Source organism: Caretta caretta, chromosome 2 (genome assembly GCF_965140235.1).
Source record: "Caretta caretta isolate rCarCar2 chromosome 2, rCarCar1.hap1, whole genome shotgun sequence".
NCBI classification, from domain to species: domain Eukaryota; kingdom Metazoa; phylum Chordata; order Testudines; family Cheloniidae; genus Caretta; species Caretta caretta.
The window spans coordinates 6,704,026-6,719,282 of record NC_134207.1 but is presented as its reverse complement, the minus strand read 5'-3'; the positions used below and the strand labels follow the sequence as shown (position 1 = coordinate 6,719,282).

Below are 15,257 nucleotides of genomic sequence, written 5' to 3'. Positions count from 1 at the left end.
TGAAAATTTTCCGACAGACCAGTCATCCCCCTCGGAAAATGCCGATTTGATGGAATAGAAATGTTTTGTGGGAATGCGTCGATTTCAGCAAAATTTCATTTAAAAAAACCATCGGAGTGAAGCATTTTGATGCGGTTGAAGTGCTCCAGAAGTTTTGATCTTTCATTGCAAATTTTATTTTGTCATATTGTAAATTATAACGTCAAATAAAAACAAGTCGAAATTGAAACAAAACATTTTGGTGGACCTGAAATGAAATTTTTCTGAAAATTTCCTTTCCTGGGAAATTCCAAATGTCAATGTTTCATTCCGATTCAGAATAAAAAGACATTTTGAAATCATGAAACTTTAATTCTGGTACCCGCACCAATCCAGGTTTTGTTTATTACTTGTAGTATTGGAACATCTAGGATCCCTAATCAAGCATCCGGGCCTCACTGTGCTGGTCTCTGTACAGACCAATAATGGGGATACTGCCAAGGCTCCCCCCACCTGCTCTGCCTCCCTCCTCCAACTTGTTCATAGCAGGAATATCCGGAGATCAAGGGCTGCACCGTGTGCCCATCCTGGACCCAAGATCCAGGCAGATCTTATTTTGGCAAGGAAGTGAGGTGAAGGCAGTTTTCTCCTTTTTGCTCTCCCGCCCGGCTGAGTAGAACAATGGCAAAATCTGGCCCATGGGGTTTTGTAAATATTGAAATGGGTTTTGCAGAATGTGGGATGAATCGGCATGGATTTTCTTTTACTTCAGTACAAGCATTTTTCAACAAACACCTTTTTGCAGACAAATCCACAGAGCTTAGATTACTTTGTGCTAGTCCCTGAGAAGCTGGAAATGAAACTGACTGTACATAAACATATGACACTGACTAGGGCTGGGCGCCGTTTGCTGGCTGAAACGATTTTTCTGTGAAAAATGCAGATTCAACAACACTGAAATGTTTAGCAATTCCTGTCAGCTTTGCTGACTTGTTCGCATTGGGAAGAACGAAGACTCTGAAAACATCAGAATGTTTCATTTTGACATTTTTTTTCAATGAGTCATTTCCATTTTTCAATTCAAAATGACGTTTTGTTTCAAAATTTCCTTTTAAAAATTAAAGAACTTCAGACGTCACATTCCGGGTCAAACAAAACATCGGTTCTGTCCCAAACACATTTTCTTAGACTTATTGATTGGCCAAAAATTTCATTTTCAGGTCAACTTGAAACAAATTTTTTTCAGACTTTTCAGAGTTGCCAGTGAACCGAAAAAAAAACAAAACAGTTATATGTCCAGCACTGGTACTGCCCAGTCTGTGGCGTTATACCATCCATGATAAGTGTAATGCACAAAGCAAACAAACAGCCTCAAGGGAGAACTTCTGTGTATGGTATTATTGGGACATGCTGTGATTTTCTCAGGCCTAAGCCCCCTTTGCAGCGATGCTGGCCATTGGGGTGACAGTGCCGCTTGGGTAACTTCTTTTCTCTCTCCTTGTTTTCCAGCTGCTGGCTGTCATTAGAAGGAGGCCTTCTCTACGCCTTCGTGGGACCAGCGGCTGCAGTCGTTTTGGTATTTACTCTCACCTGAGAGTTTTCTTTTTTCCCTTGTGCCTTCCTCACTCCCTTCCCCCCTGCATTCCTTTTTATCTCCCCTTCAGGAGAAACAACCCTGTAGGAAAAAACAAAAACATCAGAGGCCAGAAATGTGCTGATTTCACTAGCACCTAAGCATGCCACTTGCACCAGCTGACCAATTTGGCTCTGAAATGTAACATATCAACTCTGAGCCTCCTTTTAGAACCAAGCTGGTTAAAGCTGCCATGTTGTGGCCCGAACTGGATGGAATCGCAGGGCAGTGGTGGGAAATCCTGCCAACCTCTTTTAAAAATTGCCATTCCCCATTGAGATCGGACCAAGCTAAGTCAGTATAGCCAGTGTGTATGTGATCACTCTTCCAGACTGGAAGTGCATGCAGGGGATTTTCTTTTTCAGAGGCTAAATGAAGCTCTTGAAATCAGTGGTCAGACAGTGCTGAACAGGTCCTGTGCAGCTCATTAGGCAAGCCCCCTTTGCTTTCAGCTCACAGTATGATCCAGAGTGCATGGATAGGGGAGATCCACTGCTACATTAAACTAAATTAAACCATGCTCATAAAGAGAATTTGTGGTTACTTTCCAGTTACTTTGCCTGCTTTCAGGCAAAGGGGCTGCAAAGGCCTTCTGGGTGCTGGAGAATCTCTGGGAGTTGGGATTTTAGCAATGTTTGATGTTCCTTTACAAATCAAGCTTTCGCTTTTTTTCACTGCATGGGCATACGGAACAATCCCATGTAGACAGGAGTAAATATGACAAAGCTGTGGCCTGCTAGGACATCACTGTGCGTCGTGCCCTGGCCCTATGTAATTTCATAATGATGGAGGAAATAGAACTCAGGGTATCCTGCTCTAGAATAGGCTTCTAACAGCTAGGCAAAAGGAAATTTGACTCTCTTTTAGTTGCTAGCAGTATAGGGCCTATGGCACACAGTCAAGCATTTCAGATTACATTCAATAGAGGGCAATGGTACACCGATATACACACTAGCCAGCACAATATGCCTCATTGGTTGTAGGATCAGTTGGGCTTTACTTAGTAATGTTGCAGTTGGGGTCATTTTTATTGTAGAGCAAATTATTCTTATAGTCAATCCTAATTAATAATAGTATGATACAGTGTCAGTGCAGTGACTTTGCGGATTTGGACACATGCCAAGGACAAATGAAGGGGACCTGGTGAAGATAACATGGCAGGAGTGGGTGGCAGGAAAGAAGCCCCAAGGAAAGCTGAGGAAGTGATGGATGATTCCATCAAAGAAGATGGCAAGCAGGTGGACCTTAATACTTCCATGGGCAGATGAAGATGGCAGATGCTTGCACAGTGACCTGATGCCAATTGATGGGATACAGGGAAGAAGAACAAGAAGAAGAAGTGCTTTCAGATTAGCCAATCACTTGCCCTTGTACCATATTTTTAATATGGTTTGGTGGCCAAGATAAGTTTATACACTTACACATACTTGATACACATCCCTGGTGGGTAGGAAGTGACTTTTGGAATATCCAGAGAAACTGGAGTCATTGTCACTCCTCCAGCCAATTTGCTTTTGCTGTGTTGATGAACAAGACACTAGGGAGGAAGGGAACTTAATCCTCCAGTTTTTCTTAGAATGGGATTCTATTTGACTTGAAAACAGAAGCATAGTACTTTTTCCCCGTACATCTCTTTTATTATTCTCCCTTTCCAACCACCTACAGTCCTGTCCTTATCGGCCTCCAGAAAGGGAGTGTCTTCTTGAGCTCAGTGCATTCAATACATTCTCTCTGCTGGGCAGCAGGAATTTTAAAGAGCCAGGCCTGTAAATTCAGCCTCCTCACTGTCCAGATGATGTAGAGAAACCCCTGTTTGGTTTACCTCAGCACTGCCAATCCAAAGCATTCAGAAATCATGAGAGTCTCTTGTAGAAACAAGAAGTCAGGTTCTTTTTATTTGCCTTGGAGTTTTTGAGCCTTTAGGGTTCACGGTTTCAGTCTTTTCCCCTGCAGTCATGACAGCTAGAAATTTACTTTCTTGCAAGTCAAAGCTGCTGTTCTCATGTGATCACATGACTCCATGAGATGAGGCTTTAAGAACAGCACTATATATTGCAATGCTCCTGAGAGCTCACAATACAGGTATCACCATTACTCCAAGCTTCTCTCTGGCTGTGTAGATCTTCCATTAGTTCACATTCCCTTTCTCCTTGTTTATTCTTTTCCGGCCCCCCAAGGTGGTTTCTCTTTTTGTGTATGTCTACAGAGAGAGAAATGACCCAAGTCAGTTGAATTCTGCTCATTAGGCTCAGGCAGTGTGGCTAAAAAGTGCTGTGTAGACGGCCGGGCTCGGGCTGGATCCTCACAGGGTCCCAAATCTCGGGTTTCAACCCAAGCCTGAATTTCTACACAGCGATTTTTCAGCCCCAGAGCCCAAACCCCATGAGCTCCAGTCAGCTGTCCTGGGCCAGCCGTGGGTTTTGTACCCCCATGTGGACGTACCGATTATCACTATTGGTGTTAAAGTAGCACCAAGAAGCCCCAGCCAGGAACCCATTGTACTGTACACTCATAGTGAGAGACAGTCTCTGCCTCAAGGAACTTACAGTCTAAATAGACAGATAAAGGGTGGGAGAAAGAGGAAGCAGTATTCTCCCTATTTTATAAATGGAAAGCTGAGGCTCAGAGAGAGTAAGTGACCTGCTCAGGGTCACACAGGCAGTCTGTAGCCAAACCAGGAGTTGAACCACAATCATCTGAGTTGCAGGTCTGCGCTTTGACAATAAGACCATCCCTCCTTTGTCCTGCTTCTTTTGATCAAACTCTATATTTAGGCTTGAAAATGTCTTTATAGCCATTGCTATTCTTAGGGTCATCTCCAGCAGCACGTGCATCTCTCGTTGACATCAGCAATGGAAGAACAAAGGCATGACATGACCCTGAGCCTATAATCCTGCCAAGCTCCCAAAGCTAAATTCAGTATGTTAGTCAGTTTCACTCACCTGATCTGAGGTGAACCCTAGGATGATACTTCCTTGCATGGAAGTGTGGTTTGTGGTAGTGGATTTCTGCATGCAGACACTCAGAGCTTGGCTAACATGAGACAAAGAATAATCATCAGCTTCTTTCCTCTGGTTATCTCAATGGCTGGATCTCAGACTTGCTCATTCATTTCTAGACATCATCCCAGAGATAAAGAGGGGAAGTTATGAGGCATGTAATTAAGAGTGGATGTCTTTGTAAGCAGGCCACTGCCATACTCCAATGTGTGTTTGCGAAGAAACACGGTTATGATTTTTATTTGCTGAAATATCTTTTATTGATTCAATTACTGAGTTACACTACATAACATGGATGTTTCTGGAGACGATTGATTAGAAATGATTTACCATGGAATTGCATACGAGCCTTTGAGTTGCAGCTAAAAGTTCCATCGACTTCCAGGAGAAGTGTACCTGTTACGCTGCTGTGTTACCAACTGCCAGCAGGGAGAAAGCTCTGAATATACCAGCTGTGTTTCAGGCAGAATACACTCCTTACACTTGTCAGGCAGTTCGCACCTATTGACATGCTGGGGACACACGCTAGCAGACCAAGTAGGTACAGCAAGCAGAACACACCCACAGTGCTGTGCTCAACCAGCGATCGATTTCCTGCAGTGATCTTTGGCTGTACTGCTCAGAGTGGCTCTGGGTCATCAGAGTTTTCTCACGGCCAGTCGCACCCAGTGGTTTTGGATTTTATTAATATCTGTGGAACAGAATCAGGTGACCCAGCAGCTGATCCAACCCCAGCAGCAGTTTCCTCAAGGGGAGGAAAAGTAAATAACCGATAGCAAAAGAGATCAGACTGCGGTTCACCCACGTTCTTATACTGACTGGTCCCTGCTTGCTGCACTAGAGCCAAAGCTGTAGCTGTATCAGGGCTTGGGCTTCCCCCATCATTTACCTAGGGAGGTGGTGGAATCTCCTTCCTTTGAGGTTTTTAAGGTCAGGCTTGACAAAGCCCTGGCTGGGATGATTTAGTTGGGGATGGGTCCTGCTTTGAGCAGGGGGTTGGACTAGATGACCTCCTGAGGTCCCTTCCAACCCTGATATTCTATTATATGATTCTATGATCATTTAAACTAGCTCATGGTGGATACTAGCCAAACAAGATCCAGGCCCAAATGTAATTTCCCATTCTTAGCAACGTTTGGTAGCACAGTTCCAGTGTGGTTTAGGTTCTTGGGATGCAGCTAACTCACCTCTGGTCGACTTTTTCTTGGCTTTTTTGGTAGTTTCCTAACTCAGAAAAAGAAACTCCTGATTCTGCTCTTCCGTGCCCCCGGTGCTGTCATTTACACCTGTGCCATGCGACTGTCAGGGGCTGCCATGGCAGAATGCAAGGACAAGGTTGCCTGTGTCATTTACATGCAAGGCTCCAGGCAGGAGAGAATCAAGTCCGACCACTCCAGATTCTGCCTCCTGTACTGACACGAGCAGACCAGCTGGCATGGATGGGACTGCTTGCCCGAGTAACCAAACCAGGCTTTTATTTAATGGACTGTTAGCTCACATCATTGGACGGTGCTATTGGATCAACTGGAAATCAATGAAAACAGCCCTCTCTTTTCTTTACAGATTAATGGATTTAGGCAAGTGGATTCAGGCCAAACGGACTTTTCTCCCTTCTACTCCTTTTAGCTGAAAACCCTGAAGGATTTTCTTTTAGCCTGTGGATTTGATGCCTTTAGGTGGAAACTGGCCTGAGGCAGTCGGCTTTTAGGACTGTTTTTGAATGACCCTGTATTGTCTACCCTAGAAAGCCCCAAATGCCTCATTTGGCCTTCTGTGCCACTAGCAGGGTCTCTAGGAAATAAATCCAGAGCTGGAGACTGCCTGGTGCTGAGCAATTCCATTGGCTAGAGTAGGAGGGTGGGAGTATGCAGGCGACATTTTCAAAGAGCCCCTCGGAGCTTCTTGGTTCATTCCCAGCCGTGAGGTCCCATCAGTGAGCTTCTTCTTGCTCCTGCTGAAGCCAGTGGGTCAAATGCAGAGGTGATTCTAAATCTCAGAATGTCTAAAGGAGACTGTAGGGTGGGTTAGGCCGTGTGACGTACGTCTTTTTCCTGCCCTGCAGTGTGCACTGTACACCAGCATAGTCTGCCTCTAGACATGCGCTCAGGGTATGTCTCCATTGCAGTCAGGAGGTGTGATTGCAGCACACGGAGATATACCTGAGCTAGCTTTGATTTAGCCCAGGGCTTGGTACATACGCAGGTAGCTGCCGCCCATGCTGCCGTGACCTCACTGTTGTTGTTATTCAAGGAAGCTGCAATCACACCTGCAGACTGAAGTGTAGCTGTCCCCTCAGACGCCACTAGCCTTAATCACTTAGACTCCCCCTCGCATGCCAATGTGTAACTAGCCCCCCTTGCACATCTCTTCTGGATTCGGCCCTCCATTCCTGAAAAGCCCCATGTGTGGGATTTCTAACCTGAGCATGTGGGGAGCTGCAGAATAGTATTAGGACACCATGGCAACAAAATCTGGATCGTGTCATTTTTCCACCATGGTTGCGGCCTCCTTTCCTGTCCCCTTAATGCATTTTCTTGTGACCTGAGCGATACCTGTGTGACGATGGCACATTCACATCTCCGTACCGCTTGCTGAAAGCCCAGTGGTGTTTGCAGAAATGCAGCTTGCAGCAGTGAGTCCTGCTGTGCATTCAGGACCGCGAAGGGAGTTGGCTTCACCTTGTGAGATCTGAACTCCAGGAGGTCCTTGTTGCTTCAGTCACGGTTTCCCCATATGTCTGATCAGCACACACATTCATTCATGCTTTTATAAGTGGTCTGAACTCTCCAGATAAAAGAGAAGTGGAAACACACGCACCGCAATGGTGTATGTCCACAGCTCTGAGTGTGGTCAGCAGAGTTCTGTTCTGAGCCTGACCAATCATGCCAAATGACCATGTGTTTCCCTCTCATAGATGTGTAGGAGGGGAAGAGACCTCAATAGGTCCGTTCCCTGCACTCAAGGCAGGACTCATCCTCTAAGAGAGTGGTTCTCAACCTATTTACCATTGTGGGTCGGGTCCAATACTGCCTGTATGGCCCTGAGGATGTCCCATGGGCCACAGCTCTGTGCTGATTGGGCCGCAGGTTGAGAACCGCTGCTCTAACACCTCTTGGAAACAGATGGCTAGCACAGGCTCCACCCTTGGCAACTGCATCATCCCCCAAAGCCAATGCAAGGCTAAGGTAGCTATATCATTGCCATGCCCCCTTGCCCTGAATATGGCTGCTTTTGCCACGTCTCGGAGTTCGTTTGAGCAGAACCACAGGGCGGTGAGAATGGCAGACTCTCAGCACTGCATGGTCTCACCTTGCCATTGCTGCAGCAGCTCCTTTAGCTTGTGTCGGTGACTCTGAAAAGCCCCTGAAACCCAGCCCCTGACTCCTCTCCCATTTGCCTTTTTCTTTGTGCAGTCCCCAGAACTGCCCTGCTAATTTGGCTGCCTGTGTTTTCATTTCTAGACTCTGAGCGTTCGTCACTCAAAGCCCATTAGGCTTCAAATGCTCGTGCAATGATCTGACCGCTTTGCAATCTTGTCCTGAGTCACAGTGACCTCTCAGATCTGCAGGCAGCTACACCGGGTATTGCTAAACCCACTGGCCTGGTGGGGGGTGAAAGAGGGTATGGTAAGGGGATGACTACTGGTCAGCTGGAGTAGATGTTCATGTGCCAACCTTACCAAACGTTTTTGTGTTATTGAGTCCGTCCTGAGCTGTTTAAAAACAAACCTGTTATTTTTCTTTCAACAGGTGAACATGGTTATTGGCATTCTGGTTTTTAACAAACTTGTATCCAAAGATGGGATAACAGATAAGAAACTGAAGGAACGGGCAGGGTATGCCTTATCAATACATCTAAGCAAAGAATGAAAATAAAAAATGCCATGATCAATAACCAGACAGAGAGCGGAAAGACGGACTGGAAAAAAAACCCACATGCAGAAAAAGACCGATTTGAAACAACAACAGAAGCATCATCTTTTTGCTCTGCCGCTGGGTGCAGCGGAGACAAAAGATGTGAGACGCAGCATTGTGTTAGCATGCCCGGGGGTCAGACGTTCAGGCCCAGGCTGACGTATCCCAGCAAAGATTAGGAAGAGCCTCGCTTAGTGCTAACTCCCTGCGACACCAGCTGGCTAGGAGAAGGACGTGAGTGTGTGGCGCGTGGTGCAAGCTGGGGAGAGGTGCAGGGGGAATAAAGGCAAGGAGGATGCATCCTGTAGAGTGCTGAGCACCCTCAACGCCTGCCAAAATGAGGGTGCTCAGGGCCTCACAGAAATGGGCCCTGCTGGCTTTCTGAGTGCACATATGTTTCGGGCTGGGCAGATGCCATGTTGGAGAGAGAGAGGCAGAGAGAATGATAGAGCGAGACTGGTATCCCAGAGGCTGTTTACACTGCAGTTCCCCCTGGTTTTGTTTTGAAAGGTATTTCGATTTCTTTGGGAGCCAGCTCCCACAGCCCTTACTCACTTGATTTCAGGGGGTATCGCTGTGGGCTGCCAGACAGAGCCCTAAATACCATGCCAGCGCTTGGCTGGCTTAGAACCAACCCCTGCTTCCGCTGAAGACAATCAGATTTGTCCCACTGGCTTCAGTTGGGCCATTTTTTCCCTTGTGATGAGTTAGTTCACACACGCAAGGCAGCATCCGGGCCAGACATGCAGCCTGTGCTACCTCTCAGACTTGAGGAAGGGGCCAGAAAACGGCCCACAGTCCCCAGAGAGTCTGTCTAAAACCAGGTCAGAAGTAAAGCAGTGCAACGCAGCGCCTCTGATAATGTAAACACACCAAACCCTGCAGCCCTACCTGTGCCCTTCATGTACAGACTGTCTGCCCCCTATCCTTCCAGTACTTCCAGTGAGGAGCACAAACGCCCACCTCCATTCCTGCATTGCTGTCGGCTGATGGTCTCTGATTTACCATCCGAGGTGCCATTGTAGTTTTGAAAATGTCGCTTGCAGCAAGGGGGCGAGAGTGTTGGTGCCTAAATACCACAGTGATGAGCCTATTGTAAAAACTTGAGAGAGGAGGCAACTGGATTCACAAGGGGTGGGTGGGAAAGGTACAGGATTGACTATATCTGCAGCCCTGGGAATTAAGTAGATGCCACATTAACATATCCATTGTAGAGGTGGATAAATCAGGGCTCATAAATGATGGTCATTGCCTGAGATCCACTGGGATCTAGTGGATTAGGCACCATTGTAAGAGTCAAGAGTCTTGACTTTTACTCCTGATTGTAGTACTGAAGACCAGCGAGGCCAACAAGTCCATGGGCCATGGAGCATGAGCACGCCAGGCACACTCCCCACCCCCGCCCCACTCCCCAGAAGTCAGAGACACAGAGCAATGTGGGCGGAGAGGTGCTGCTGTCCTTATTCTGTCAGGGAAGGACATTAATCTTGAAGGCTGTTAAACCATCAGCTTAGCAGTGTTCCTGTAGCCATGTCAGTCCCAGAATATTAGAGAGACAAGATGAGTGAGGGAATATCTTTTATTGGACCAACGTCTGTTGGTGAGAGAGACAAGCTTTTGGGCCACACAGAGCTCTTCTTCAGATCTGTCTCTCTCCCCAGCAGAAGGTTGTCCAGTAAAAGATATTCCTTCACCCACCTTTTCTCTCCAAACCATCAGCTTGTCGTTCATTGTATACCAGTAAGCAGGTACCATGATCACTAAGTGTTAATTTCAGTGGAATTGGTGCAAGTTCCATGATCTTTACCATTGATTCACCGTGCAGTTAGCTCCCTTCCAAATCAAAGGATTTTACAGGATTCTTGGGCCTGAAGATGCCTTAAAATGCCAGTGTCGTTGCAGTGGTGAAATATACAGCGAGAATACAGATTCTACTCTTGTAACTCAGCTGCAGTCAGCGGCTAATGTTGTTACGCCTGACTCACACGCGTGCAATGGAGGGCTTTTAATCCTCACCAAGGTATAAAAGGATTTTTTAAAAAATGACTTTTTGATTCAAGCTATTGAGGCTCCCAAATGGAATAGGTCATCGGTGAAATGAGGTGAGACGTTCTCTGGCAACCTGCCTGCAAGGACAGTCTTTCCAGTTAGACAGCCCTGTTGATTATTTTCATAAGCACCTTTTTTCTGGCTTTACTTTGGGAAGAAAGGTGGCAGAGAAGAGAGGCAAAGAGCAGGGATGTTAAAACCTCCAGTCACCCTGTCTGCTGGAGGATAATTCCTCTGGGTGGGGAGTCAGTGCGTTTCTTTAAAAATATTGTTATTGAGAGCTAGGCTGATAAGTGACAGCTGAGGATCAGGCCCCTGATTCTTCTCTCACGCCAGTGTAAATTGTTGACATCAGTGGCTTGATACCTGTATAACAGAGGAAAAGACTGCAAGTGCACCATCCCTTATTGCTGGCTGGAAAAGAGGGACCTGGGGAGCAACCTTCAGTGTACTGCCTCACACTGCTGCTGCTAAAAGGGGGTGCTTTATTGCCTCCTCTCCAAAGAAAGAACTAGAGAAAATACTTTAACCCCGAACAAGAGTCTGTAGCCAGATAACTATACTTGAAAGTGAATGTTCAGATAAGTCATTGATTGGATTAGCAGAGGAGAGAGTTATTGTCTCACGTTCTCTCTCTCTGAGCAAAAAACACCCGAAAGTCCGTATTTAAAAGATGCTAGCTGGTTATTGATCATACTGAAAGTTATACTTTGAAAACAAAACTGACAAAGAAAAACACCCTTTTTTTCTGATGTTCTTTGTTGTTCCCCCCCCTTCTCTTCTTTTATCCTCTTTCGTTTCCATGTGTGCGTGTGTGCGTGCAGTGATTTTAAACGTTCTCTGTGTTAAACGATTTTGCCAGTTTCATTCTCCTTTTGAAACACACCCATTGAGAACCCTGAAATGCCTCAGGGAACTGTGTCACATTTAGCCAGCCGCTTACAGTCTGGGCTTGGGAGCTGTGTTGGAAGGTAATTCTGGAGACCATCAAGACAAGTAACTGCACTGGAGATCTTTGTGTTTGTGCCCTGGAGGGGAACTGGTATCGCCAGTGTATTCTGTTTCTCTTATAGCAGAGGCAAGAAGTATGGTTTGCTGTAGGAGAGAAAGCTATGTGACACTATAATGAGCCCAAAACAATCCCTAACCTACAGTAGTTCTCATTAACAAGTCAACAGTCACCATACAATGATATCTGAGATACAACCGTTTTTTCCCCTATACTTAGAATAGGAAATAACTGTGATTATTGTGTCAATATTGTTGGCAAATGTCAACTTTCTCACGGTAATGACCTCACCCGCATACCACACACGTTGGTGCTTAGGCCCAGATCTGCAATGATATCGAAGCACTAACTCCCACTGATTTCAGTGATTTCAATGCGGGTTAGGCACCTCTGTACCTTTGAGGATCGGGGCCTGATAGCACAACCATGAGTGCAGATATATAGATAGCCAGATCAATGCTCACAATCAGGCTGTGCATGTACATCAACACCCTGTGCACTGGAGCTGGGGAAACCAGCATATCATGTTTTCAGTGAATACTCACACCGCATTGTCAATCGGTTCCCTATGGCCAGTCTTATCCGTTTTGCAGTCACTTGCCGCAGACGTTCAGCAGTTGGGTTTTACCGGTGTGTGGTCCTGTGTCCAGGCACAACACAGCTTGAATTGTGAGTATCTGCTGTCAGAGTATCAAGCAAAACAATTGTAAAGATGTCAAATACATTAAAATGGGATCAGATTTTGATTCCTGTACACTGGGTAGTACCTTCCCCCACAAGGAGTGGCACTGAAATCAGTCAGGCTACTCACGGCTTCAGGTACTAGTCAATAAATGCATCACAATCCAGGCCCTCATGAATACTCTGGAAGAGCTTGTGGTCTTTTAGCAAGCAGAAAAAGAAGATAAATTCACTATTCACTATGATTATTTCCTTTGCTGTACTGCACATACTTCCCTCCCCCAACAATAGACACATGTGGACTACACAATCAGCCCCTCTCTCACAAAACACACACCAGAATATGAACCACCTGTCTCTGTGTTTACTCGCCCCAGCTGTGCGTGCACACATGACAGCAGACCTCTTTCCACCTCTAGCTGATGTGTTGTCACTTATGTTTATGTCCTTCCTAGCAGAGGTTCCCATCAAATGTCTTGTTAGATCTTGCATTTTTTACTCCTTACAGTTCCCTGTTGCTTGTGGCCCACAATGGAAATCTGGGGAGAAAGCACCTTTTCAAGGGTCATTCAGTGGATGTGTCTCAGCAAGGCACACACAGTGCCAAATTTATGCCTGGTGCGACTCCATCAATTTCACAGGATTTACTCTATCCATGAATTTGGAGCACACTTTCTAGAAGACATGCATATATTTATACACCCACACCCAATGGAGCCAGGAGCTAATTTTCTCTCTGTCTCAAGGCTGTGATAGCTGTGAGATACCTTAGCTACAAGTCATTATTTCTGAAGGAAGTAATGGCTTATGTTATACCAGCTGATTAAAAACTGTCCAGTAACCTTTTAAGTAATAAGCCCATGTGACCATTGGACACACCATAAATACTAAAGGGTAGCCGTGTTAGTCTGTATCTACAAAAACAACACTCCTCGTTGTTTTTTTTTACCATAAATAATATGCTGGTTTTCACGGTGATGTGCTTTGTTGTATTTTAGACTGAATATAGAGTTATAAAAGCTAGGGAAAGACATTTGTCTAGTCCACCTTCAAGGCAAAGTGAGTTTGCAAACACTTTGCATTTGGAATTAGCTAACTGCCTCTCACCAATGGTGCAATCCAAACCACTAGGGGTGAATATCATGCTGTCTCTTGCCAGTGAGATAACACCCTCTCTGCTGTTAAGCAATTTTATTGGCTTTATTAAATCCAGGTGTTGTGTCCAAACCTCTGTGTGTGCCCTCAAATACCTGTCTCTCAGGCTAGTGCCATCACTCTCTGGATACATGGACAGAACAGCTGGGATGTATAATTGCCTACACTGTATGGGATGTCTGCACAGCAGCTGGGAAGTGTAATGCCCGACTTGGGTAGATTCACACACTAGGTCTGACTGAGCTGCACACTAAAAATTGCGGCATGGGCACGGTGGCTCAGGCTAGCCGCCCGACTACAATCCTGTCTGAGATCCTAGTTATGTACTCGGGCCACTAGCCAGAGCCACTGCCACCTAGGCCACCATGGCTACCTAGCTTTTAGTAGTGCACTAGCTTGATGTGAGCTAGCATGTGTACCTTTACCCTTGCTGGGAATTACACCCGCCACCCCCGGCTTCTGTGCAGACACGTCCTTTTTATGAGCAAGGCCCAGAGCTAGGCGTTGACGACTCCTAAAAGAGGATCCTTGCTGGAGGCAAGGAAACAACCTGGTGGGGCCTGCAGTTCCATCTCCCTTTATGGAAGGATTTAGGCCCTGAATCAGCAAAGTTCTCAAGCACGTGGTTAACCTTACACACATCAGTAATCCGATCTCTGTTCCGCAAAGCGTTTAAACAGCAAAGCATTTAATGTGAAGTACATGCTTAAGACCCATTGAAGTCAATAGGATTTAAGCATGTGTTTAAACATAACCATGGACTTCTTTGCTTTGCTGAATCAGGGACTAAGGGCCAGATTTTTAAAGTATTTAGGTATCTAAAAATGCAGATAGGTGCCTCGTGGAATTTTCAGAAGTGCCTAGGCACCGTTGATTTCAATGGGAACTTGGTGCCTAGGTGCTTTTGAAAATTCTACTAGGCATGGTTAGGCCTCTGCATACCTTTATAAATTTGGCCCTGAGTCACTAATGATTTGTTTCTTTCCTGTCACCATCTGCTGCTAGGAAGGTAGGGGATTGGTCCTGTTTTGAGCAGGGGGTTGGACTAGATGACCTCCTGAGGTCCCTTCCAACCCTAATATTCTATGGTTCTAAAGCATTTTGCCCGCTGGCTGAACTAACGCAGAAGGGACAGTGGAAAAAGCATCTCAACTACACCTCACTCTGCTTCATCAAACAAAATAAGCCAACACAGCGCTGGTCCCACCAGCCCTACTTCTTGCCTTTCAAGTGCAACATGCCGCAGCCGGGCCCAGAAGCAAAAACAACACAAAGGACAGAGGGGGAGAGAAAATATTCTCAAGGTCAAGAGCACGCAAGCAGGCCTGGGAGGGTAATAAAAACATGCAGTAAAAGGTTACCACCAATGGCGGCACCAGAGGTCGCCCTGAGCCCAGCAGAACCTTTCCCAACACGATTCCACCCACATCAGTGACCCCAGCACAGCTCTTGACTTGGCTCCCTGCATCTGGAATGACACAGATGAGAGTTTTATTCCTTCCTGACTTTTGATCTCCTTGCTCAAACTGGGTGTGGTGTGGCTGGTTGGTTCCTTTTTTTCCTTTTCTTTTCTGTTCCTTTCTTCGTTTGTGTTCACAAGCAAAGTGTTTTGTTTTGTTTCAGTCTTTTGATTTTAATTGCAGTCAGATGGCAGTGCCTCTTTACGGCATGACGCTCAAATGTTCCAAGTGTGGAGTAGTTTCTTCCGCAGAAGTTTCGGCCACAGCCACCAGTAACGCCATGTTAGTTCCTCTAATTTCAACTTCTTTTCTTTCTTTCTTTCTCGCTTTCTTTATTTGATTTCCCTCTTTCATTTTATTCCCCGTTTGTTTTCTCTC

The 15,257-nt window shown here is 45.9% G+C and overlaps 1 protein-coding gene across 11 annotated transcripts in view; it reads left to right on the top strand.

The window, feature by feature from the left end:
- The window catches only part of ADGRB1 (adhesion G protein-coupled receptor B1), a 378,079-nt gene that overhangs the window by 326,930 nt on the left and 35,892 nt on the right, over positions 1-15,257 (top strand). For 8 of the 11 annotated variants that reach the window (XM_075124906.1, XM_075124905.1, XM_048841795.2 and 5 more), the window contains 3 exons: positions 1,489-1,555; positions 8,361-8,446; positions 15,063-15,161. In XM_075124906.1, coding sequence (XP_074981007.1) covers positions 1,489-1,555; positions 8,361-8,446; positions 15,063-15,161 — 252 coding nt within the window. The remainder of the gene's footprint in view (positions 1-1,488; positions 1,556-8,360; positions 8,447-15,062; positions 15,162-15,257) is intronic. The other 3 variants (XM_048841798.2, XM_048841797.2, XM_048841796.2) reach the window with 1 other exon arrangement.